This window comes from Eurosta solidaginis, chromosome 5, assembly GCF_040869045.1.
Source record: "Eurosta solidaginis isolate ZX-2024a chromosome 5, ASM4086904v1, whole genome shotgun sequence".
Classification (NCBI taxonomy): Eukaryota; Metazoa; Arthropoda; class Insecta; order Diptera; family Tephritidae; genus Eurosta; species Eurosta solidaginis.
The window spans coordinates 59,052,525-59,078,387 of NC_090323.1; the positions used below are offsets into that span (position 1 = coordinate 59,052,525).

The window sequence follows — 25,863 nt, forward strand, 5'->3', positions numbered from 1 at the left end:
TTACTTGTTTTTTCTACATTTGATATTTTAATTAGAATTCAGCGACTTCTTATGTAAACGGAATATTGGTCATACTCGGAATATAGGATTTGTCTGAGCTAGGTAGTTGTAGATGAGTTTACAGAACATTTATAAACTAAATTATGTCTTCATGCTGAAGGAAATTTAACTTCTATACGCGAACATGCCTCCGATGCCTTGAATACTCTACAAGATTACGTCTCGCGACTGCAAATTACAAAGTGTTCTGGGGCTAGGAAATATGAAGTAGAAGACTAAAAAAAAAATGGAGAACTTCCGATACAACGATCAACAAGAAAAGTTGTGTTCAGTTATTGTTTAACTCTCAATCCGTGGAAAATAATTAAAGATCTCAATATCTTTTTATAATAAGTTTTTTTAACGCTCATAATAACCGCATCTTTTTGATAATAAAAATTAATACCTTTTTTTTAGGTACGGCACCCGTAATGCCTTTCATGCCTACATTGGCACGTCAATTAGGCTTCTCTACAGTTGTTGTGGGTACTATGTATACCATTTTACCAATTATTGGTATGTTGGCGAAGCCATTTTTTGGCTTTATTGCGGATCGGTAAGTACATGGCTTGGAAAGAAGTTCTAATTGAGTAACATGAAGGTGAGGTGTGGTCAAACAGGATTTCTTCAGAAATAGCCTTCTACAAAATGCATAAAAAGAGTAGGAAACTGCTGTAATATGACACCAACGCTCATTCCGAATGGTAGTATCTATTGAACGGGACGAAGTACTGTTACTACAACAACAAGAACAGTTGGAAGCATACTGGGCCGGTCGGGCTCACTCATATTGAACCTATAGAAGAGACAATATTTTGCTATAGTGGAAAGGCACGAAATGATATTTGGGTGAAGCGCCCCAATGACATTGAGGATTTATTCGATATAAGGCGAATTGGCCGAGTTGTCACTTTTATTGTAGTTTTTCATTTCATTTATTTATTGACAGTATTAGCACAATAAGATCTTGTATGATCTTTTATAGTGCAACAATGGTTACATATTTGTTTTTTTTTTTTTCTCGGACGTTGTGGCAGCGCACTGCCCTCAAGTGGCCCGATGAAACCAGGCTAATCCTGGTTTTTTTTTTTGTTTTTTTTTTGTAATTCATTTTTTATGGCAAAGAGCGAGTCCGAAACATCAATTATTCTCGAGTGAGAGTTATAATCTTCACACAAACATAGAAAAGGTTCGTGTAGTTGGAAATTGCTTCTGCATTGTTTAAGAATTATAGGTTTATAATGCCTTGAAACTCGGCATGGAACATTCAAGTTTACTTCGTTCAATAGAAATGGGCTTGAAATCGATCCATTTAAAAGTCTAGCCATAAATAGTACACCTAGCATTTCTCTACGACTTGCAAGGGTAGGAATATTTATTAGTTTTAATCGATTAGTGTAAGGAGGAAGATTATACGGAGCGTCCCATTGAAGATTTCTAAAGGCGAACAGTAAAAACTGTTTTTGAATTGATTCTAGTCTATCCCCATGAACTTGATAACGCGGATTCCAAATTATCGATCCATATTCTAATATCGGCCTCACCAATGATGTAAAGAGGGTTTTTGTAACGTAAGGATCACTAAACTCCTTTGCCCATCTTTATACAAATGCTAAAACTCCTCTCGCTTTATTGACTGTGGCATTAATATAAGGGTTGAAACTAAGTTTGCAATTCATTGTAACTCCCAAGTCGACAAAAACATCAACGCTTCCCAGAGTTTGGCCATTAATTGTGTAGGAAGCTGGCTGTATGTTCCCACGTGAAAAACACATGGATTTACATTTTTCTATGTTGAGAGGCATAAAATTCGCATAACACCAAGTAACTAAACGATTTAAATCCGCCTGGAGTACAGAACGTTCTTCAACCGACGCGTATGACTTAAAAAGTTTTACGTCGTCGGCATACATTAAAATTTTAGAATATTTTATAGTTGTGGAAACATCGTTTATAAAGATCAAAAACAGAATAGGACCGAGATGGCTGCCCTGAGGCACACCAGAGGGAACATCGATGACATTCGAACAATTTTTTTTAAAAATGACTCTTTGAGTTCTACCGCAAAGATAGGAGGAGATCCAGCGAGTTAGGCCAGGTTGAAAACCAAGCAATTCGAATTTATAAACAAGTAATGAGTGGCGTACTTTGTCGAATGCTTTGCTGAAATCAGTGTATATAACGTCGGTATGATGATTGTTTCTAAACCCATTAAAGACGTGAGTTGTAAATTCAAGCAAATTGGTTGTGGTTGATTTGGCTCTACAGAAGCCATGCTGAGAACTATCTATCAATGTAGAAATCGAAAATGTAAGGTGATTAGTAACGATTGCTTCGAAAAGCTTAGGGATAGCGGAGAGCTTTGCTATTCCACGATAGTTTTCAATAGACGACTTGCTTCCTTTTTTATGGAGTGGGATAAGAAAAGATTCCTTCCAAGCCGTCGGGAAAATGCCATTTTCAAAGAGAGGTTAAACAGATCAGTAAGGGGCTGGTAAGTGTATTCCGCACATTTTTTAAGAAAACATGTTGGGATCAAATCGGGACCGTATTTGAAGGATTCTTTTAGGGTCTTTAGATGTAGTAGAACATCTTCAGGCAGCAAATGTGGGGCATATATTGAGTTACTAGAATGGAGCTCATACGGATAATTTGTAGGTGATGAATCAACCACAGCAGAGTAATTAGAGTGAAAGAATTGAGCGAAGAAGTTTGCAATCTCTTGATCGTCGCTGGAAATGCTATTTCTAAACTTCATGGCAGAAGGAAATCCGTTAGTTCTGCGTTTAGAATTAACGAAATCATAAAAAGACTTCGGGTGGCAAATAATGTTTCTTTTAATTTTACATATGTAAGCTTTATAACACTTTTTATTAAGTTCAAAATACTTATGACGGAAAATAGCGTACTGTGCATAATGAGAATGTAAACCGGTTCTCTTATATAATTTGAATAAACGTGATTTCTTATTTTTTAAAGCTTTTAAATCTTTAGTAAACCAGGCTTGCACTGGTTCAATGTACGAGCATTTGCGTTGGGGCACATGTTTTTCAAATAAAGTATAAATGGTTTTATTAAAATGTAAAACGTTTTCCTCTACATCCTCATTATATCGAGGCCAAGTTATCTCAGAAAGCTCTTTATTTAAATTGTTGAAATTAGTTTTGGAAAAATCAAAGCATCTAGTAGAGACACGTGTTTTGTTAGTGCAGCCGACTTCGTTGCTTATGATTTCGTAAGTTATTTCAAGAGAAGGATGGTAAGCGTCTTCTGGCAAAACAAGAGGTTCACACCGATTTATAGAGAATTTAGATATGTCGTCAACAAATGCTAAGTCTAAGAATTTTCCATACTTATTTGGAAAGAAGTTGATCTGATTAAGGCAAAGATCAGTAATTCCATCCAAAAAGTCATTGTTATGCGTCTTGGATGATACGGGGACAATATTGTGATCAACGGTATTCCAAGATATATGTGGCAGGTTAAAGTCGCCTAAAACAATCATTGAGTCCGTGGACTTTATCATCGAATTGACTGATTGTAACAGTGAAATATGGTGCATATACACTGATAGATCAGAAGACGGTGGAATATAGCAAACGGCTAAGTAAATATGACCCCGGTCTAGTAAGAAGTTTATCAAAATCTTCCGAGTAGACATCAATTCTAAATGAATAAATGTTTCTTTCGTAATTAAATTTAAATTTTCTTAAAGTCATGCCTTCAGCTTTAATTTTCGAAGTGACATAAGACTTGATATCCTCAACGGAAGTGTCTTTGTCGAAGCGAGATACAAAAATCGATTTTTTGAGCGGGACTACAACCAGCTTCTTAGCCGGTGCTACTGAATAAGAAGTCACAGATTGAGAAGTTACAGTTTCAGAAGTTACAGTTTGAGGCTCTAAGGTTTTTTCCGCGGCCTTAGAAGTGGATGGAACCACAGATTGCGGATTAGGGGAAGCCAAGTCTATGAGCTCCACTTGCGGAAGATTAATCTTCTGAGCAGGATTAAGATTCAAAGCGTTAGGTGAGTCTTCAGAGTGTTTTTGATTATTATCGCGGTTGTCTTTATTTCTATTTAAACAATGCGGTAACTCATCCAAGCACTTGAAGGATTTGAACAAGCTATCGTATTGATTGAACTTTTCCGTGATTATGGAAAACTCTTTAGCAATATCAGAAAACGCATTTCGTGTTTAAATAGGTCAACCTCAGTTGATCTGCATTTAATGCATGACCAACGTACTCCCTTCTCCCCATCATTGACAGTGTCAACAACTCTAGCCGTCAGTCCCACGCACTTTCCATGGGCGAGCCCATCGCAAAGCCAACAAGAGAGAAAACGTTCGGATTCGCTTTTTACCTGACAGTTTTTGAAAATGCAAGTCATTTTTTATAGAAAGGTGAAAAGAAACTAGTATAAGAATATAGAAATGGTAGAGATATGTTTGTAAATTACAAAGAAAAAACAGTTGAAATAGCAATGGTTATAATTTTTAAAACTTCAAACTTAAGAATGTATATATTATTCCATGTACAGTTTTAAAAAACATGTAAGCATGTAAGAATAAAGTAATAACATTGGTAATATATAAGTTTAACAAGAATTGTGACAAGGACATTTAGCAACAATGATTGACTAGGCTATAAGTGGCTAATCTCAGATTCTAATTTGTATATACCTCACCAAATAAAGAAAATATAACATTCTTAAAGTTGCTTCTACTTAAGCTATTGCTAACCGAGTTGGGGATAGAGTTCCAAATGCGGATAGCATTGACAAAGGAAAGCCTTGCAGAGTTTAGATAATTGTAGCTGGGCACGATCAAATCATTTATTCAAGCAGATCTAGAGAATGTTAGCTTGTTATATAAACAAGTAGGCATTTTATCAGCAATCACACGACACAGAAATATACAGTTTCTTGTCTTAAGATACTCAAATATTTCACAACCCAAGAGACTCGTTCGCCACGCAGATATGTGATCATACTTAGCCAACCCGAAGACATACCGCGTGACATGATTAAATGCGACATCAATCGTATGTTCCGATTTTGAATATAATTTGCTGTATATAGATTCCGAATAGCAGATAATTGGTAGTATTAGTTGTATAGCAAGCCGCTTCCTTATTCCAAGTGGGGTGAAGAGGGCAGACATTCGTAGATTACGTAGAGTGTAGTAAACGTTACTGATAACAGCGTTAATATGATCATCACAAGACAGACTAGAGTTAATAACAACCCCCAGATTCTTTACTTTAGACAGGTACTTAAGGCACTTATTATTGATGTATAAAGCTGGTAGATTTGAACTGTTTAATTTGCCTTTTCACTATTAAGGGAAACATAATTTTTTTGCGCCCAAGACGAAGTAGCTGACAAATCACTATTAAACTTGGCACAAAGTTCAGAAACGTGCGCATTGGGGCGGGTCGATTTGTGGGGAGACAAAAAAATCGCCCATTGCTGCGTGAAAATCATATTCTAGGGATCAAAATAAGAAACTTTGCCGAAGGAACCATACCTCTAAAACGAAATCTGATATCCCTGATTTTTAAATCGACCCGCCCTAGTGCGCATGTGTTCCAGACATATAAAGTTGTATATCATCTGCATAAGCATGCATTTGAGCATACATAATACATTAATACCTTGGTGTCCATTAGATAACATCTTAAGACTAGAGACTTGCGATCCCACCTTCACTCGTTGCGCTCTACCACCCAAGTAACTCCCGGTCCCTCCGAAACCGGGGGTAGGATCCACAGTATTTTTGCGCAGAACACGATTCTGCATTGGCGGCCTTCGGCCGCGCTTATAAAAAATTACCCTGGGTGGGTCCAACACCGGTTTGGAGACCAAAACTATATCCGCGCAAAACACTTATGTTCACAATTTTTTTTTTGTGGGTACACCAACATTACAACAACCACATGAAAATCGCCAACTTCAACTGCAAATATCTCCGGACAGAGATACAATTTTTTTTCCGGTTTCGGACGCGTATTAGCAGTGTCATGCTGTCGTATAGAATTACCAATCCGACATTTCTGAGTTAGCGAGCTGATCATAAGTGTTCCCAGAGTAACCGTTTTGGGCTGGACTAGAAAAGGGATCAAATGCATACATATAGTACGACTCTTGTGATTCTAAATGATAGCGGGTTGCCCAATCAATTTGGCGCTTGTGATGCTAAATATATAAATACAGTTTTGAAAACTTCACAGAACTACCATACATATTTAAACATTAGCATAGCTGATTAATATGAAGGCTTTATACTTGCAGTAATACCGAATTTGTGTGGTAGAGATTAGAGAGCAGATAATTGTGAAATTCAATGTTATTTCGAGTACACAGAAGATTGCCTGTTCACGCGTACAGGCATATGCAAAGGATGGGTTGCTATAAAGATATGAGATCATATTATTAGATATATAGATCACCATTTAAAGCGACTCATGCGTTATATGTAAGATTTTTATACTCAGCGTGCTTTGCACACAGAGTATATTAACTTTGATTGGATAACGGTGGGTTGTACAGGTATAAAGGAATCGAGATAGATATAGACTTCCATCTATCAAAATCATCAGTATCGAAAAAAAAATTTGATTGAGCCATGTCCGTCCGTCCGTCTGTTGGCACGATAACTTGAGTAAATATTGAGATATCTTCCCAAATTTGGTACACTAACTTATCTGGACCCAGAATAGATTGGTATTGAAAATTAGCGAAATCGGATAATAACCACGCCCACTTTTTATATATATAACATTTTGGAAAACACAAAAACCTGATAATTTAGTAAATAATACACCTAGAATGTTGAAATTTGACATGTGGACTGATATTAGGACTCTTGATAAAAATTTGGAAAATTGTTTAAAAATGGGCGTGGCACCGCCCACTTGTGATACAATCAATTTTATAAATACTATTAATCATAAACCTATCATAACAAAACTCGGCAGAGAGGTTGCCTTTACTATAAGGAATGCTTTGAAGAAAAATTAATGAAATCGGTTAAGGACCACGCCCACTTTTATATAAAAGATTTTTAAAAGGGTCGTGGACAAATAAAATAAGCTATATCTTTACAAAAAAGAGCTTCATATCAATGGTATTTCATTTCCCAAGTGGATTTATAACAGTAAATAGGAAAAACTTCGAATTTTAAAAAATGGGCGTGGCACCGCCCCTTTTATGACTAAGCAATTTTCTGTTTCGGGAGCCATAACACGAAGAAAAATTGACGGATCGTAATAAAATTGGGTACACAAATTTTCCCTATAGCAGGAAATATTTCTAGAAAAAGGACGAACTCGGTTAAAGACCACGCCCACTTTTATATAAAAGATTTTTAAAAGGGTCGTAGACGAAAATAATAAGCTATATCTTAGCGGAAAAGAGCTTTGTATCAATAGAATTTTACTTTCTAAATTGAGTTATAACAATAAATTGGAAAACACTAAAATTTTTGAAAATGGGTGTGGCACCGCCCCTTTTATGACTAAGCAATTTTCTATGTTTCGGGAGCCATAACTCGAAGAAAAATTAACATATCGTAATGAAATTGGGTACACAAATTTTCCCTATAGCATGAAATATTTCTAGAAAAAATGGACGATATGGGTTAAAGACCACGGCAACTTAGATATAAAACAAGTTTAAAAGGGTCGTACTAGAATAATGAGCTATAACTTAGCAAAAAATAGTTTTGAATCAATAATATTTCACTTATCAAGTGTTACTGTAAGAGGACATGGGGAGATATTTTTTTTTTTTAACGGGCGGTGCCACGTAAGTTATTTATCTGAAATGAAATGTACAATTGAAGCTCACGCTGAGTATATAATGTTCGGTTACTCTCGAACTTAGACACCCCTACTTGTTGTTACTCAATATAGCTTGGAGACGGAGAAAAGCACTGACATTCTCAAAACGTTCTATATAAGATTTCTGTTTATACACATGTTTAAGAATATTAAGAACTCGAATTTTCTTTTTTAGTTATCGACGGCATCGCACACTTTTCCTCATCGGCGAAATACTCACCGGAGTGGCCTTTTTCCTCATACAATTTACACCTAGCATTCCTCAACCACTGCCCACAGTAGAATTTCATTGCCATGGTGGCGCATCTGATATAAAATATCATTCTGATTTTGATAAATGTATAGAAAATAGTCTCAAAACATATTATGGCAATGACGATGTATCATGCAATCTCTATTGCGAAGCTGATCCTTCAAAACTAGATTTTGTTTGCAATAACTGGATACATAATAACAGTACTGGCAGCAATACAAGCAATGCAACATGTCCAAATCGTAGTAGCTCGCAATTAAATTTCACAACCTTCGTCAATATAAATAACATGGAAATAATGGGCCACTATTTATTCTTTGTCATACCCCATGATCGTGGACAAATAAATGATCAAAATGTAACGTTAAATTGTCCAGGTGCACAACAGCAATTTAATACAACATGCCAAATGGAATGTACTGATGCATACTTAAATAATCAACTAATGCAATATAAACCAATTCAAAACGGCGATGTTACAAATATGTATCAATTTTGGTACTTTTTTTTAATGTTGATTGTCAGCTGGATTGGCATGGCAGTGGTGGTGAGCATCGGAGATGCCATATGCTTTACAATATTGGGCGAGCGTCATCATTTGTACGGTAAACAACGTTTGTATGGCTCTATTGGTTTTGGGGTATCCTCCATTGTGGCCGGTGTTTTGGTAGATAAAATGTCTGGTGACGGTGCGAGCAAAGACTATACAATTGCGTTTTGGATGACGCTCATGATAATGGCTTTTGATTTATTTGCATCAACTAAATTGAAGGTATGTACGTAAGACAAAACAGAAAACACAAATCCGCTAGACTGATGACACTAGCCTCAAGCATCGACTAAAAGTTAGCGTTATTTTATCTTTTAAGTTGTGTGATTTAGATAAGCTATGCTTCTCCAGCCCTAGTATTGTACAAAACGGGAAACTTTTATATCCGAGCCAAAACTAAGATGATGGTAAATCGCTTAAAAACAAAACAAAAAAAAACTATTTAAAATCAGTGAATTTGTAGAAACCTCAAATAGCCAAAAATTTGTATTGAGACTTAGGTTAGGTTGCGAGGGCTGAGCTGAACACTATGGTAACAGCTCACTACTTAGGCCGCCAATGGGCCCATTTTAATACCCTATATAGTCTCAAAGAGGACCCCTACCCTGCCTAAAGCGGGTCGAACCACTTCCTGGGATTTATATATTTTGCCAGAGCCTTGACTTCATAACTAGAGACCTCACCAAGGTCATGTAGAGAAGGTTTACCAAGGATGGCCAACCTACGCCTACTACCCATATCTGCTGAGATCTGCGGCATTCAGTGACCGACTTTGCGTTGTCGACGAATGAGTCCAGGGCCTTTAAAGCGGCCTAGCTGTCTGAAAAAATAACCAACCCTTTACCATCCTTAGGCATAGACCCGAGATGATTCACAGCCCTGTGTATTGCCAGCATTTCCGCTTGGTAAACACTACAGTGATCAGGTAGGCGAAAAGAGACCTCTAGATCCAGATCCGGTGAAAAGAGGCCTGCTCCCACCTTCCCGTCAAGCTTAGAACCATCCGTGAATATGTTGATGGCGCCCGGCACCGTATGTTGTCTGGTATTCTAGTCTTGTCGCGATTGTATATATGTATATACTATAGTTTTTAACGAAAACGTTCTTTGGCGTGCAGTAGTCAGTGCGTACCGGTATAGCGACTGGGGCGTTCGTGCTCAGGATTGTTGCGTGTCCACTAGATCCATTTGACCAGAGACCTGTTTCCCTTATGCGTAGAGCGGCGATGACCGCTATTTCCTTCGCCACCGGGTCAAGAGTTGGAAGGTGTAGCATTGTATTAAGTGCTTCAGACGGAGTGGAGCCGAGAGCCTCGGTATTGAGACTTGATAGATTGAATATTCTGCTAAAACTCCCTCAGTAGCAAAATCTCCACCTCTCGGAAGGTTAGTTTTTTTATCCTGCGATGAAGTTATTAAGCTATAACCGTTAGGTATGATGCATTGTTTTCTCAAATATTGTTTCCTTCTTTTCTTTCCCAGCACACACAGACTCACTTATCAACTAATATTATCAAAGACATTGGAAAAATGTTTCTCTCCGTTCCTTGTGTGATATTCTTTATTTGGTGCATTTCAATTGGGCTCTGCACGGCGCTTATTTGGAATTTTCTCTTTATGCATTTAGATGCGCTAGGTGAAAAGCTCGAAGGATGTCAGAACTCAATGAAAACACTAGAAGGCATAGCTATGGGTATACAATGTTTTGGTGGCGAGCTACCATTCTTCTTTTTATCTGGTTGGATTTTGAAAAGAATCGGTCATGTGAACGCAATGAGTTTAGTACTTTTTGCATTCGGTCTACGCTTAGTGCTATATTCGCAGTTGGTGAATCCATGGTATGTGCTGCCCATAGAGCTATTGAATGGTCTTACTTTTGGTATCTTTTACGCGACAATGGCATCATACGCGAGTATAGTAGCACCATCAGGCACAGATGCAACTATGCAAGTGAGTAAAGGGCAAATGGTATTTACGGCATCACAATATTTTCAATTTTTTCTTTTCTTGTTATATAGGGTTTAGTTGGCGCAATTTTCGAAGGTGTTGGCGTTTCAATGGGCAGTCTTATTTCTGGCTATCTCTTTGCTGCTGTCAGCGGTAGCGGTACATTTTTAATTTTCGGTGTTTTTGCATTTGTTGCGTTCATAGTGCACGTGCTTGTGCAATTATATTTGCAACGTAGTGGACAATATGACGTTGATCCAAATGGTAAGCAAAAGGAGTCTAGTAATATTAGAAACGAAGTACAGAATTTACCACCTGAAAATGGTAAATTATGGACAACAACACCGAATGGTATTAAGACAGAATTTAAAGATGTGGATTTAAGCTGATTTTTTTGTTTTTTTTTTTTTTTTTTTTTTTGAGTCACAATCATATTCACACATATTTAGTACTTAAGAAGGGCATGCCTTAATTTGAAATATAAAAAAAAATAGTATTTTTTTAGAGGCTCATACTGAATAACAACCTATTACACTGTGTTACACTAAAAAACAGGCCAACATAATAAAAACGTACTGCGGCAGTTTTCTGTCAAAATGGTCTCATGCCCATACAATTGTAATTTACTAGCGTAAAAAGCTAACTAAATTTTCAAGTTTTGTTAACATTTGCAAACGTGCCTCATATTGGGCACTTTTAGCGAACACTATTTTTGTTTATACGTTGCAAACATGTTTCCGTCAGTTGAGTGATAGAAAATTGGTTCCCTGAACGGCGAGTTGAGCCATCTGCCAAATGAAATAATTATTTTTTAATTTTGAGGAAAAGGATTTCTAAATTATTTCTTCACACTTCACCATAATATTACGAGGAAAATTGTATTCATAACCAACATTTTAAAATGTCGAAGAACTGTTAGTTAGGCCAGGTTTTTCAGTAGTTAGTTCTGCTAAGCTTAAACTAAGTTTGCTTAAACTTTAGTCAAATTTAAACACAAGTCAAACTACTGAGCAGTTTTTCAGTCACAGTTTAAGGCCGCCTTTGGGGTATGCTTTTTTGTGCGGCAACATTAGTTTTTTTATTATCTAGATAATTTGTAGATACGGCAAGAGCTGGATTTTGTTTACCCAACAAACATGGAACAAAATTCTCCAGCGAAATATATATCTAGTTCCGCAAGTGATATCCAACATCATTATTTAATTATTCTTAAACCAAATAGTTCTTGAGTTGATATCCAACTTCATTCTCCATATGGAATCTTACATTTGAGTCCAGTTAGAGAACCACAAGTTGGGAATTAAATTTTTTCAACTTAAGTAATAGCATTTTTTGCTTTATATAAAATTTCCTCTTTTGCTGAGTACGCTATGATTCTCGAAGCTATGACACTGAAGCAATAACGCAACCGGTGGTTACTGAAACGGCGCAAAACGAATCGTGGCGATCGGAAGATTTTGAAGGCTTTGCTTCGGCCAATAGTATAATAGAGCAAAATCCTACATCGACACCGCATACAACACCCGAAACAAGTAGGATACCTCAAATTCCACGGCGATCAACCAGACAGAGAAGGGCACCTGTCGGATACTCACCTTAGCCCTTTCAGAGAAGGGAAAAATGTTATGTATGAAACGAGATGGCAGCGCCACGACAATAAATTATTTATATATACATCTGGCAACTGTGTTGCCAGAACATTCTTTATCTTTTTTTTATTACTTTTTTATCTTTCAATTGATATACTTTGAAGCATTAACTTTAAAATGTAACAATTAACTTATTTCATTAATTAAATAAACACTCATATATAAAAATGATCAGTGATTTGACTTATAATCGCAGCCGTTGAGTGGATCAAAACTACAAAAAATGATCACGATTGATCAAGACTTGTGTTCGCTGAAAGCGTCCATTGTCGCAACGCATGCTTAATTTGGTTGGAACAAAGAAAAAGTCGTGCTTTTTTATTAGGTTGGCCCGAAAGGTGGTGTTACTTTTCTTTTAGGTCTAGTCGTTTTAAATTAGTATCGAAATAGGGAACTCGCAATAAAAAATTATAAAGCAATCACAATTCGTTAGAATTGTACTATGTAAAGTCACATAATGTGAATATCTTTAGTTATTTTTTCTCATTAAAATGATTTATGAGCTGCTTTTGTAATGATATTGCTAAAACTAAAATCAAACTCAATATTTTGTGGCGTTTAAAAAATTTCTCATTTGATTTATGCACTATGACAGGAAAAGTAGCGCCACCTCTTTTCATTTGATTATTTTTTGTAGTACAATGTAGTTTGAAACTTAAACGGAAACAAAAAAAAAACCGTTAAAAGTAGATTTTGATAAGCAGGTTCTAAAGTTTGTATCGAGTAAACATTCGTAGCCATAAAAAATACCATAGCTTTTGAAGCCACTCAGTAGGACTAATGAGCATTCTAGGTCGACAAAAGTCCCAAATTCGAAGTTCGAAGACCAGTCTCAGTCCTACCTACAATTATTCCAAACTCCTTACGAAAGTGGCTTGAGTTTTGGTGGAATGGAATTTGGACTAACTAGACGCGAGAGATAGATAACTTTTGTCCACCTAGAATTTTTATCCGTTCGGCTGTGAGCCGTCAACTTGGCACTTTTTTATCCTTTCAAAGAATGCTTATTGAGTATTTTTTCAATTAAAACAATTATGTTGAAATCAACAAAAAAAGTGCACAAAGTTAATGTTCCTTTTTTTATAATCATAGTTTTTAAAATATTTCAAAAAACCAATTTATAATTGTTTATATACAAATTTAAATTTGTATGATATGAGCGGTTTTTTATAGTGAAAATCTGGTGCAAATTTTATGCAATCAGTTATTCCACCTACCAAAATGAGTATTAAGACAATTTCAAAACAAAAAAGTGGTCTTATGTCACTCTCAAGAAAAACGGCTTATGTCATCATTGGTATTCTTTTGAGTAAGTTTTTTTATTTTATACATCGTATGGAAAAAAATTTGTTTGAAATAAATACTGAAATTTTTTTTAATCCAGAAGAACATTTATTCGTAAGCAGAGCTGGGTAGTATGATTACTTTGGCGCTTCCCAAGGCAGTCGGTTCTATGTACCGGAGCGACTCGGGATTTTTCCCGACCAAGGACTGTCATTTCAGTGTAACCCCATTTAATTTGTTTCGTCCCTCCCACAAATTGTCATCCTCCCAGCAGCTCCTTGCAGCAGGACTGCTCCATATTCTCTTGCTCCGGGAAGGTATCGAATCCAATCCGGGTCCGTCTCCTGACCCCGGTCCTGAGAAATGGTTTTGCTGCATCTGCCGGAAAAGAATCTTTTTAGGACGGTCATACTCTGTTCAGTGTGTCTCGTGTAAGGGATGGTTGCATCGGACAGGTTGTTCTGGGCTTGATCCCAAAACCCGACGTCCACGTAACTTTCATAAATCTTTTGTGGCTCCTTGCTGTTCACGCCCAAGGGCGCCACGTAGTCTACGTCTAAGCGCCCCCCCCCCCCCCCCCATTACCTTCCAGCAGCCCCGCTGCTCAGCATGCCACAACAAGTACCCGCTGCTGCTCGCGCCCCACGGCGCCAACAACTCAAACAGCTGCTACCACTCATAACTACAATCTTCGTAGTAGAGTCGGAAGCAATGCTGAGCAACACCCCCTGCCCCCGTCTTCTCTCCCCCTCTTTCCGGCAGCAATCGTGTAGGTCAGGGAAACAGACTCTTAGTCCCTACCTCCGTTTGCACCGTCTGCCAGCACAGAATATATATGTTTGCCACATCCGCCCAATGCAGCTCCTGCCTTGGGTGGTGCCACTTTCCTAGATGTTCTGGTCTCCGCGACGGCAACCCCTCGACGGGTTTCATCGCGCCATGTTGCCAGGTCGCAAACCCAAATCATCCGGGTACCCCAATACTTGCCCAAGGACGCCCAGTCCCAGGGCCACAACAGCAATTGCGTCCTGGCCTTCCTCAACCCAGGCGTAGTCACCCGTCACTTACCCCCAGAGTGGCGACGTCTCCCCTCATGCACTTCAGAATTCTGCAGTTAAACTGTAATGGACTAACTGGGAAGATTACGGAGATAGTCAATTTCATGAAGCGGCACAACATCCGCATTGCTGCGATTCAAGAGACTAAACTCACAGCACGATCTGCATTGCAGACCTGCTCTGGGTATAATGTCCACAGAAAAGATCGCGAGAGCGGAAATGGAGGCGGCCTCGCGTTTATAATACACCACTCTGTGCAATATCACATATTTGATCCTGGCATCGACCGCAGGGACAACGTCTTAGAACGTCAAGCCCTATCTGTCCGGTCAGGCGATGCAAACCTAGAAATCATCAACATCTACATCCCCCCTGCCACCTGTTGCCCCGGTGGATACCGCCCTAATATCAGAGCCTTACTCACTGGAAACAATCGCATTATTTTAGGCGACTTCAATGCCCATCATGATCTGTGGCATTCAAATTTGCGGGCGGACAGTAGGGGCGAGATGTTGGCGGATCAAATAGAAGAAACGACGTTCTGCACAATAAACGGAGACGCCCCCACACGTATGGTAGGAAGCTGTCACAGTTCGCCAGATATCTCAATCGTGAGCGCAGAACTCGTAAACTGCGTCAACTGGCAGCCGATGGTATCATTGGCATCCGACCACCTGCCTATACTTGTTTCGCTCGAGCGTACCGCCGACTTCATCGTCACCGAAAAACGCACTTTCGTAAACTTTAAAAAAGGAAAGTGGGAAGAATATAAATCCTTTACAGAAAACCTCTTTGCTGCCCTCCCTATCCCGACTGATGCCCGCCAAGGGGAGCGTGCCTTCCGCAAGGTCATTGAATCCGCCTCGGCACGTTTCATTCCCGCCGGGAGAATTCCCGAAATCCGGCCCCACTTCCCGGCGGAGGCCGCAAACTTAGCGAGAGAACGTGACCTTATAAGGCAGCTTGATCCAGGCGACCCCCAAATAAGGGATATAAACCAACGCATCAGATTGCTTGTGGATGAACACAAGCGGGCGAAATGGGAGGAGCACCTAAGAGGTTGTAACCTCTCTACCGGTGTGGGTAAACTTTGGTCCACCGTAAAGTCCCTATCGAATCCGACTAAGCACAAATACAAAGTTTCCATTGCCTTCGGCGACAAAGTGCTGTCGGATGCGAAAAAATGCGCGAGCGCTTTCTGCCGACAATTTATAATGCATTCTACGTTCGACAAAGATTGACGGAGGGCCAACAGACACGCGCATAAACACAAATTCAGCGCGTCACCAATCACCATCACCGCTAAAGAGGTTGAGGACGCCATTGGTCGCGCTAAACCATCCAAAGCAGTGGGCCCAGACGGCATAGCCATGCCGATGCTTAAAAGCCTAGGGAAAGAGGGTTTCAAATATTTAGCGCAGGTCTTCAACCTGTCTCTTTCCACCTTTGTCATACCCGAGAAATGGAAAATGGCCAAGGTGGTCCCGCTACTAAAGCCTGGTAAGCCAGCTAACATAGGAGAGTCGTATCGTCCGATATCTCTCCTATCGCCAGTAGCAAAGACGCTCGAAGCCATTTTGCTCCCTTATTTCCAAGCAAATTGCAACTAGCCTCCCATCAGCATGGCTTCAGAAAACTCCATAGCACTACCTCCGCGCTAAATGCCATTGGCACCCAGATAAATTGCGGTTTAAATCAAAACCCCCACCATAGAACAGTACTCGTAGCGCTAGACCTATCAAAAGCTTTTGATACGGTCAACCATGGCTCGTTACTACAAGACCTGGAAGGGTCTACCCTTCCCCCATGTCTTAAAAGGTGGACCTCAAATTATCTGGGTGGTCGGCAGGCATCGGTGCTATTTAGAAACGAAACATCAAAGCCAAGGAGAATTAAACAAGGGGTGCCACAGGGTGGTGTCCTATCCCCACTTTTGTTTAATTTCTACATATCTAAGCTACCTTCACCACCGGAAGGAGTCACAATCGTTTCCTACGCCGATGACTGCACAGTAATGGTCACAGGCCCAGGCCCACAGATCGATGAGCTATGCAATAAAATAAACGGCTACCTCCCTGATCTCTCCAGTTTTTTCGCCTCGCGAAACCTGGCATTATCACCGACTAAATCTTCCGCGACCTTATTTACAACATGGACGTCCCAAATGTCGACCATTTTGAACATCCACGTCGATGGCTCTACGCTACCGACTGTCCTACACCCCAAAATCTTGGGTGTGACGTTTGATCAGGATCTACATTTTGGTGAGCACGCAGCCGCAATTGTTCCGAGAATTCAGAGCCGTAACAAAATCCTCAAATCCCTTGCTGGCAGTACCTGGGGAAAAGATAAAGAAACGCTCATGACTACATACAAAGCAATTAGCCAGCCGATTACGTGCTACGCGTCACCCATATGGTCGCCAAGCCTAAAAATTACCCACTGGAAGAAGCTACAGGCCTGCCAAAATACTGCTCTCAGAATTGCCACGGGCTGTCTTCTTATGTCCCCAGAACACCATCTACATAATGAGGCGAGAATACTCCCCATCAGGGAAAGAAACGAGATGCTGACCAAACAGTTCCTGTTGAATACCCAGAAACCTGGGCATCCCAACAGACATCTGATTGACGAGCCAGCACCGCCTAGGGGCTTAAGGAGTCATCTCCGTAAGCATTTTGAGGAAATACGGCATCTGAGAACACAGCCGTATGAAGCGAAAAAACACAAGCAGGTCCTTGGTGAACTCCACAAACAGGCGTCGGACCTTTATGCCGGGAATTGCCCGGTGAACCCAGTACTCAAAGTAAAGTATCCAAAACTTGCGGAAGAGGAACGCATACTCCCCAGGGAAACGCGTGTCACTCTGGCTCAACTTCGTTCTGGATACTGTAACAGGTTAAACTCTTACCTATCCAGAATCAACCCCGACATACAAAATGTATGCCCCGCTTGCAATGTGTCACCACATGACACCAACCATCTCTTTAATTGTAATGTGGAACCAACGCCTCTAACACCCCTTTCCCTATGGTCCACCCCTGTTGAAACAGCAAGTTTCCTTGGACTCCCGTTAGAGGATATTGATGACAGTTTGTGATCGGTCGCGTCTGTTAGGTGGGGCGAAGCACTGCTACAACAACAACAACAACATTACTTTAGGAATTAAATTACAGCCAATTCCCCAAAACAAGTACTTGGGAAAAGTAATCAATTCCTTTACTCAACAGCAAAAGAATTGATTACATCTCAATTGCTCAAAAATACCAAAAGTATTTTCGTTTTTTCGGGGCTGGAATACAACAAAGTTTTTTTATGTAATTGAAAAACATGAAATAAATCGTTTTCGCAAATGTGGCTTCTGCCTAAATTCGAAAGGAATTTAAATTTTTTCAATTACATTACAAGATATGCCAAGAGTAATAAGGTGTTTCCCATTCCTTAAAGAAATTGCCAAATAATTCAAAAATTCTTAGTATAAAAAATATTTTTGTAGTTATTGCAGGTAATTATTATTATTCCCTCTAACTAGCACTTAAGTCCGCTTTTTCAGTACAAGTTCAACTCAGTTTGTCAGTTTATGTTAGGTTGAACTGGCCGGTCCATGAGGACCTCACATAGATTGAATGAGTCCGTAGTGTTACCAGAAGTTTGTTTTAACGACCAAATTGAAAAACCCTATCAAAAACCAGGACCCTTGTTATAAAAAACATCCGTCCTTTTGGCAAATACTAGAAGCTTCCTAGGACTTAAGCCACGTGCTGCTTCTATATCTGACAGCTGTATCACTCCTAATAGCTGGTGTCTTAGCCTGGCAAGCGCAGGGCACGAGCACAGACGTGCTCGATCGTTTCCTTCTCCAGCCCGCACTTGCTACATCTGCTATCACTGACCAAGCGTAATTTAAAGGCATGTGACGCCAGAAGGCAGTGTCCAGTCAGAATACCCGTCATGAGTATATAGTCTTCTCCTTTTAATGATAGAAGGAACTTTGTTAGTCTAGGTTGTAAGACCTACACATAATCTTCGACACTTTGCAGCCCCTCGCTCGAACCCACGCCTTTCCTGCTTGGTCGACATGTGCACCTCTCGCCTTCGCTTAATCTCGCCCAGTCTAATTGGGACGTCTACGGCGCAAACTTCAAGGGATGCGCCCTTTTTGTCAGTTTAACTACGCTTAAACTCGAAGATTTTGTTACGGCTCTGGATTGTAATTACATTTGCGGATGCATGGGCGCTAAAATGTATTTTTGGATGTAAGACAGTCGGTGGCGTAATACGTTCACGTTGTAAATAAGGTTGTCGAGGATTTGGTTGGTGACAATGTCAGGTTTTGCGAGGCGAAGAAACTGGAGAGATTATAGAGACAGTCGTTTATTTATTGCATCTGTTGCCATTATCGTGCTGTAATCGGCGTGTGATACAATAGTGGTTCCTTCAGATGGCAAAGCCAGCTTCGATATATAGAATTTAAACAAAAGCGGGGATATAAAACCACCATGCGACACCCCTTGTTCATTTCTTCTGAGTTCAGATGTTACGTTCATTAATTGCACTGATGCTTGCCTACCAGAAATTTAATTTGCAGTCCACCTTCTGAGACTAGGAGGAAGGGGGACCCTTCCAAGTCTTGCAGTAACACCCCGTGATTTATTGTATCAAAAGCTTTTGATAACTTTAGTGCTACGAGTACTGTTCTGGGGTGGGGTGTTCGATTTGACCCGCAATTTATCTGTGTGTTGATGGCGTTTATTATGGTGGTAGTGCTATGTAGTTTTCATAAAAATGTTAGTGTGCTGCATCCCTGCAGCAACCCGTCTTTGACAGAGGAGGAAAGAGGATGCCCTTACTTAGCTAGGAAAATGAAGAGGATAATGATTTTATATTCTTTGTGCAGTCAAATGTCTTTAGTTACCACTCACAAGAAAAACCTGATAAAAAATTCGCCCACATCAACCGGAGTAAGTTTTTATGCACGACTCAACTTGTAGTTTTTCAATTAATTTCACAATTTCTTCTAGGAGTTTAGTGGGTAATTCGAAAAGTAGTCTTGCCATTCCCAGTAAAAAAAATAACCCATATACTTGAACGTCAAAAAAATTACTACTTTTGGTAATTTTTTACTCTTGAAAATTGTATTGTCTCAGAAAGGATATTCGTCTGTCATGCTTCACATTACTTCTCTCCAGGTAATTGAAAGTTTACATTAACTAATAAAGAATATTTGCATGCCACTCATATTGTAGTTTAATGTTGTTCAAAAGTTTTTATATTGTTGAAAAAATAGCTTTTAAGTTATGCGCATGTTACCTTCGTAGCTATCTTCTTTTCTTGTTAAACGGCTTTATTTAGCTTGACTTGACAGGCCGGGCGGCACGAATTTTGTAATTAAAATTTGAGTTACTTCCCTATAAGCTACAAGCTTCAAACTTGGAATATAGTTCAGAACCCGATGACAATGCAATAATAAGAAAAAAACTCCGATAGGTGGCGCATGGATCGAATTTCAAAAAATCGTATTTGTGATCCTATTTGACCCATATTTGGAACACATATTACATACAGAAATAGAAATCGCTTTAGGAAAAAAAATTCCGCTAGGTGCGGCAAGGATCGAGGTATTAAAAATACTCGTGTTTGCGGTCCGTTTTGGCTCATATTTGGAACAAATATTACATACAGTCCGGTAGAAGTGACATACTTTGGAGCTCGAGGACTTAGAATGTAACAAATTGTCAGGAAAGAGTCCTTGTAACAATGAGTCACTAAATGAACTAAATAGAATGAGAAATAATAGGCAAATAAATAAAGACTAAAAACTTGAAAATAAAATAATAAAAAAAAAAATGTATGTCAAACGGTTTTATTGTAAAAAATACTTACATTAAGTAATAATAAAACTAAAAGCTAGAATATAATTAGGTAGGTCCTATGTACTAGTCATCACACTCCTCATCAATCTAAGGCGTTGATCAGACAATTAAATAAAAGCGTTGTGCTCATGAAATTTCTACAAAGTGAGGCGTACCATAACCTGATTAAGGTTAATTTGGTCTTACTTATGGCTATAAATAGAAATTTGACGCGCCCAACGCTTTTATTTAATTGTCTGATCAACGCCCTAGATTGATGAGGAGTGTGTAATGACTAGTACCTAGGACCTACCTAATTATTTTCTAGCTTTTAGTATTGTAACAAATTTACTGCAAATCCTCTTATTTGTAACCCTCTTCTAAGTTCGAATCACTGAACTGTTAAATAAATAACTCCAATATTGAATAATGGAAAAATGGCCTTTATTAAAGTACTTCACAATAACACTTATACTTTGCAACGAATAGCTTGCTTAATAACCAAACTGATTGATAGCTCAAATGAAACTCGCCTCCACTGTTGTCGCCCTTTTGTACTGTCCGACCTCCTCGTTGCATATTTCTAGGCTTTTCTAATTCCAGAACTTACTAGTTAGTTATAAATTTCTCAGCTACAACTACAGATGTATAATTTTTATAGCTTTTCTCATACCCCATGCGCTTGTATGTGTGAGCGACACTACCACAATCACAATTGCATACCTTTAGGAGCATTTCAGATAAGATATCTGCATGTGCTTGTGCGTTGCTTCTCCGCCGCGTGCACGCGTATGTGTAGACATAATGATTGAATTATTGATGTGAATTCACGTCACTGCTTAGCACGGCTTAGAGATGGCAGTACCCCTTACTGCCGCCAACATTCGTAACAGTATTATTATTACTTAATGTAAGTATTGTTTTCAATAAAACCGTTTACCTAAAAATGTTTTTTTTTATTATTTAATTTGACACGTACATAGGTTTGAGCATGGCGAACGATACAAGGTGGCAGCATGGGGCAGCTGACTTACAAACTTTTTTATTTGATTTGATACATCAACTTACGGCGCAGTGCGATTTTGACATTTGTCCATCGAATTTACAAAAACAAAGTACATGGAATTTTTATTTATGTTTGTAGGTATGTCACCATGCTGCCACCTTGTATCGTTCCGCCATGGGTTTGAGGCTTTACTCTCCATGGCAGTGCGAATAACTCCCCAAAAATTCTTTACATTTGCCTTGCACTGTCATTTTTTATTATTATTATTATTTATTATTACGGCGTTTTAAGCCTAAAACTTAGATTATTACAAATTATAAATACATTTTAATTATAATAGTATTTCTAGCGTTTGGGGTGTCGGAATGCATGAGATTCCGATCAGCACGGGAACTGGTGGTCCCAACGGGCGAGTCTTGGAGTCATCTCATTGGGAGGTTGGAAGGACATGTTCACAATCCTGCCCTACTCCAAGACATATGATTACAGTTTTATTATGTGTGCTGTCGGAATGCATTTGATTCCGGTCAACCCAAAAGCCAGCAGCTCAGCAGAATGAGCCACTCTTATCGGACGGTTGGAAACGACGTGCTTCCAATCCTCCCTGTACCAGCTTTTTAATTAATTATAATATATCATTGTTGTAGGAGTATACGTGATTCACATGAACTGTTTGTCTGGGACGATATTTTCAGGAATTCTTTCCCAATTTGATTGCGAGCGATATATGTATTTGCCCTGATGCATAAGGTTCCTCTGTGTCTATTTGGATTGCCATGTACGCTCAAGGATCAGTAACATGAAATACAGATACAAAATATTTTATCTTATTGGAATGGTTTTGCAATATTCTAATAAACTTTTTTTGAAGGTGTTTAAGTTTTCACAATTTTTAACATGATTAGGTAGTTCATTAAAACATTTCAGGCCTTTGTAAAATATATTTTGCTTGTCCATTTCTGTTTTGAGAAGAGGTAATCTAAAATTATTTTTTTCCCTGATTATGTAAGAATGGGTTTCATTCACATAAACAAGTTTTTCACTTAGGTAGGCTGGTAATTTACCATGCTTGATATAAAATAAAAATTTCATACTATGGTAAAATATGAACTGTTTCACACTCAACCAGTTTAGTGCATCAAGCATACTCTTTATGGAAGTTTCGTACCTCACTTTCAATATAAATCTCATAGCTTTGTTTTGCATAATTTGTAACCTGTCTACTTGTGTTTCATTGGCAATAAATAATATTGTAGGGCAATATAAGAAGTGTGGTTCTATGATGGATCTATAAATTTTCAACTTATATTTCTTACTAATAAGTTTACACCATCTCTTCCAAAATCTAATTTTTTTGCCCATTTTGGCAACAATATAATCAATATGATCTGTAAACCTCAGTGTATTGTCAATCAGGATCCCTAAGTACTTAAATATTTTGACATCCTCAATGCTCGTATTCATTATTTTTAGATCAAAATTAAGTGATTCTCTATTGGTCGTCCTAGATAAAACCATGAACTTAGTTTTGTTAACGTTAAGCTTGAGTTTATTAGTGCAAAGCCATCTATACAATGAGTCCAAATCTTCTTGCATTTTGCTCCTTGCTATTGAAATGTCCGTTTCATTTACTTCAAGTAGCGCATCATCTGCAAACAACCTGACTTTACTATATTTCAGTGCTGATGATATGTCGTTTATGTAAATGTTGAATAGGATTGGTGCTAGTACCGACCCTTGTGGTAAACCTATGTCCACTTGTGCCTCGGATGAGACTACTGACTCGATGGTTGTTCTTTGTTTCCGGTCTGATAAGAAGCTTCTAAACCACTGCAATTCATTTTCCCTAATACCAATTTTTTGTAGTATATCGAGCATTATATTCCTATCAATTGTTTCGAACGCTCTTTTCAGGTCAATGAAAACTGCTACTATATGTTTTTTTAGGCTCAGCTCTTCCTTCCAGCTAGATATGACGTAATTTAACGCCGTCTCGCAAGAGTCCTTTCTCGGAAACCGGATTGTTCCTTTATATTGATTTTATTATTTTCTAAGTAATTAAGCAGTTGATTTTTTATTACAATTTCCAGAATTTTTTCTATGTTCGGCAATGTATTTATCGGCCTTAGTTCCTCTGCCATTATTGAATATTTTACTTTCCTAATTGGTACTATTGTCGAAATTTTCCACATGTCTGGCACTATTCCAGTAGTCATGGATTTGTTTATAGCGGTTGCATAGAAGAAACCCATGTACGATACCGAACCTTTAATTACGCCTTCTGAAAGTAAATATTTCCCCCCAGTTTTATTTTTGAACCTTTTTGCTATACGTATAACATCCTCAACCGTAATTTCTTCGAATTTTAAACATGACCTAGTTGTAAATTGGAAGTCGTTCTGACTCTGAACAACTTCAATTTCCCTGTTTATATCAAGAATGCTATCTATAAAGAAGGAGTTCAATGCTTCAGCAATATCGCGGGGTGTATCATATGTCACACCTTTTACGATCACCCTCAATATCTTTTCTTTTGGCCCCGTTAAGTTTACAGCATGCTTAAGATACTTCCACATTAGCCTGCTATCTGAACAATTGATATCAATATTATTCTCCATGTATTTAATCTTTTTAAATTTGATTAGTTTTTTGTAGTACTTCGCGACCATGTTATATTCGATAGTCACCCGTTGCTCTAGCTTGTGAGTGCAACCGGTATTTTAGTTTATTCAATTCTGTCAATTCTTGGTAATACCATTTATTTCTTAACTTTACCGTACTGTTTTTTTCAAACGTTAGTACTCCCATACAATCTAGTAAACAAGTATTTATATAGTTGACCATGTCGTTGACATTCATTCACACATCTTCACAATTCCTCAGTAGAGCCGTCAAGTTATCGGCAGAATAATTCTGCCAAGGTGTTGATGAAATGACTCCTCGTAACGGGTTTGAATTACTTACTTTTATAGAAAATGAAATAGTTTCGTGATCGGATATTCTGTGGTCTTCAAGATTTACACAAGACAGTATATCAGCGTTTGCATATACTAAATCTATTTTTGTTTGAGAAGTTTCCGCGACTCTTGTATTGAAATTTATTTTTTGTTTCTTGCGCAACGAGTACAAATTTCATTCAGTTTGTAGCTACTCGTAGAGTTGATATTTAAGTTTACATTGAAATCTCCAACTAGAAGTGAATTCGTACCTGATTCTAATACTTCTGATAAAATACTCTCTACGTGATTTAAAAATTCACTGTCACTAGAACTTGGGGAATGGTACAACACACCTATTTGCCACTTAATGTCCACTTGCTTTAATTTTACTATAGCACACCATACATTTCTATCAATTGATCGATTAAATCTAACTTTGTACTTGATTTCCTTTTTCAGTAATAAAACGACCCCTCCCGTATGTCTACTATGAGAGTCGCAGCGAATTAATGTATACGGTGCAATATTAATTTCAGAATCAAGAATATCTGAAGTTATGCGTGTTTCTGAACATAAAACAATGTCCGGATCCACTTCTTCTATCATTTTTTCGAGCTCTGCTTTATTTGCTAACAAACTACAAATATTCAAGTAGCCACATTTCAAATCGAAAACATTTATTACTGGGCTTGTACGTCTTGGTTGCTAAAAACCAACTCGTTGTTTTTCCAGTTTAAGTTTCCTTTGATAAACTGGGCAGTCATGGCTCATTATGTTATGGTCTATATTGAGCTTAAAACCTAACTGATTATTGGCATCTACGCAATTACCACATTTATTAATGGGCATGCTCTCCTTGCAGTTTTCTGCCCCATGTTCTCCAAGACATTTACTACACCTCTGTTTCAGGGTGCAATTGGCAGCTATGTGGTTAAACCCTAAACATTTGTAGCACCTTTTTACAGTTTGACCGTCATAAACTGGGCAGCGATCCCATCCAACATTAATTTTCCTATGTCTCAGGATAGCCTCATAATATTTATGCTCTATTTCTATAACTGCATTAATATGTTGTCCTCTATTTTCTTTTTTAGCGCGTTTAATTGTAATACATTCAATTTTAGCTTCCCTCAGTGTATCATTCTGCGCAAGGATCCGGCTAACTATTTCGCTCTCGGTATGCTCTGCACTAATATTAGCTACCACAACTCTAGGAAAATACACTTTTGGCTCAGCTATATTATACACATTTTTATCCAACTTTTCTGTTAGCGTATCTCTAATTTTGTCCTTGTCGCCTGCTGTATTAGCGCTTATAATTATGGTGCCATTATTTTTGTTTTGTACCCTTCCTATATTTAAATGGGATGGATCTATTTTGTTTAAATCCGTTTTTGTTTTCTCAATGGCTTGTTTCACTTTGGGCTTAATAACAATTGGAGGGA

General features: G+C 38.4%; 1 protein-coding gene across 5 annotated transcripts in view; it reads left to right on the plus strand.

The window, feature by feature from the left end:
- Sugb (Sugar baby) overlaps nt 1–25,863 on the plus strand; it is a 54,463-nt gene that overhangs the window by 18,136 nt on the left and 10,464 nt on the right. For 3 of the 5 annotated variants that reach the window (XM_067786879.1, XM_067786881.1, XM_067786880.1), the window contains 4 exons: nt 457–595; nt 8,057–8,906; nt 10,166–10,633; nt 10,702–12,447. In XM_067786879.1, the coding sequence (XP_067642980.1) occupies nt 457–595; nt 8,057–8,906; nt 10,166–10,633; nt 10,702–11,019 (1,775 nt within the window). In that variant the 3' untranslated portion in view covers nt 11,020–12,447. Of the gene's footprint in view, nt 1–456; nt 596–8,056; nt 8,907–10,165; nt 10,634–10,701; nt 12,448–22,126; nt 22,441–25,863 lie in introns of those variants that run through there. The other 2 variants (XM_067786882.1, XM_067786883.1) reach the window with 2 other exon arrangements.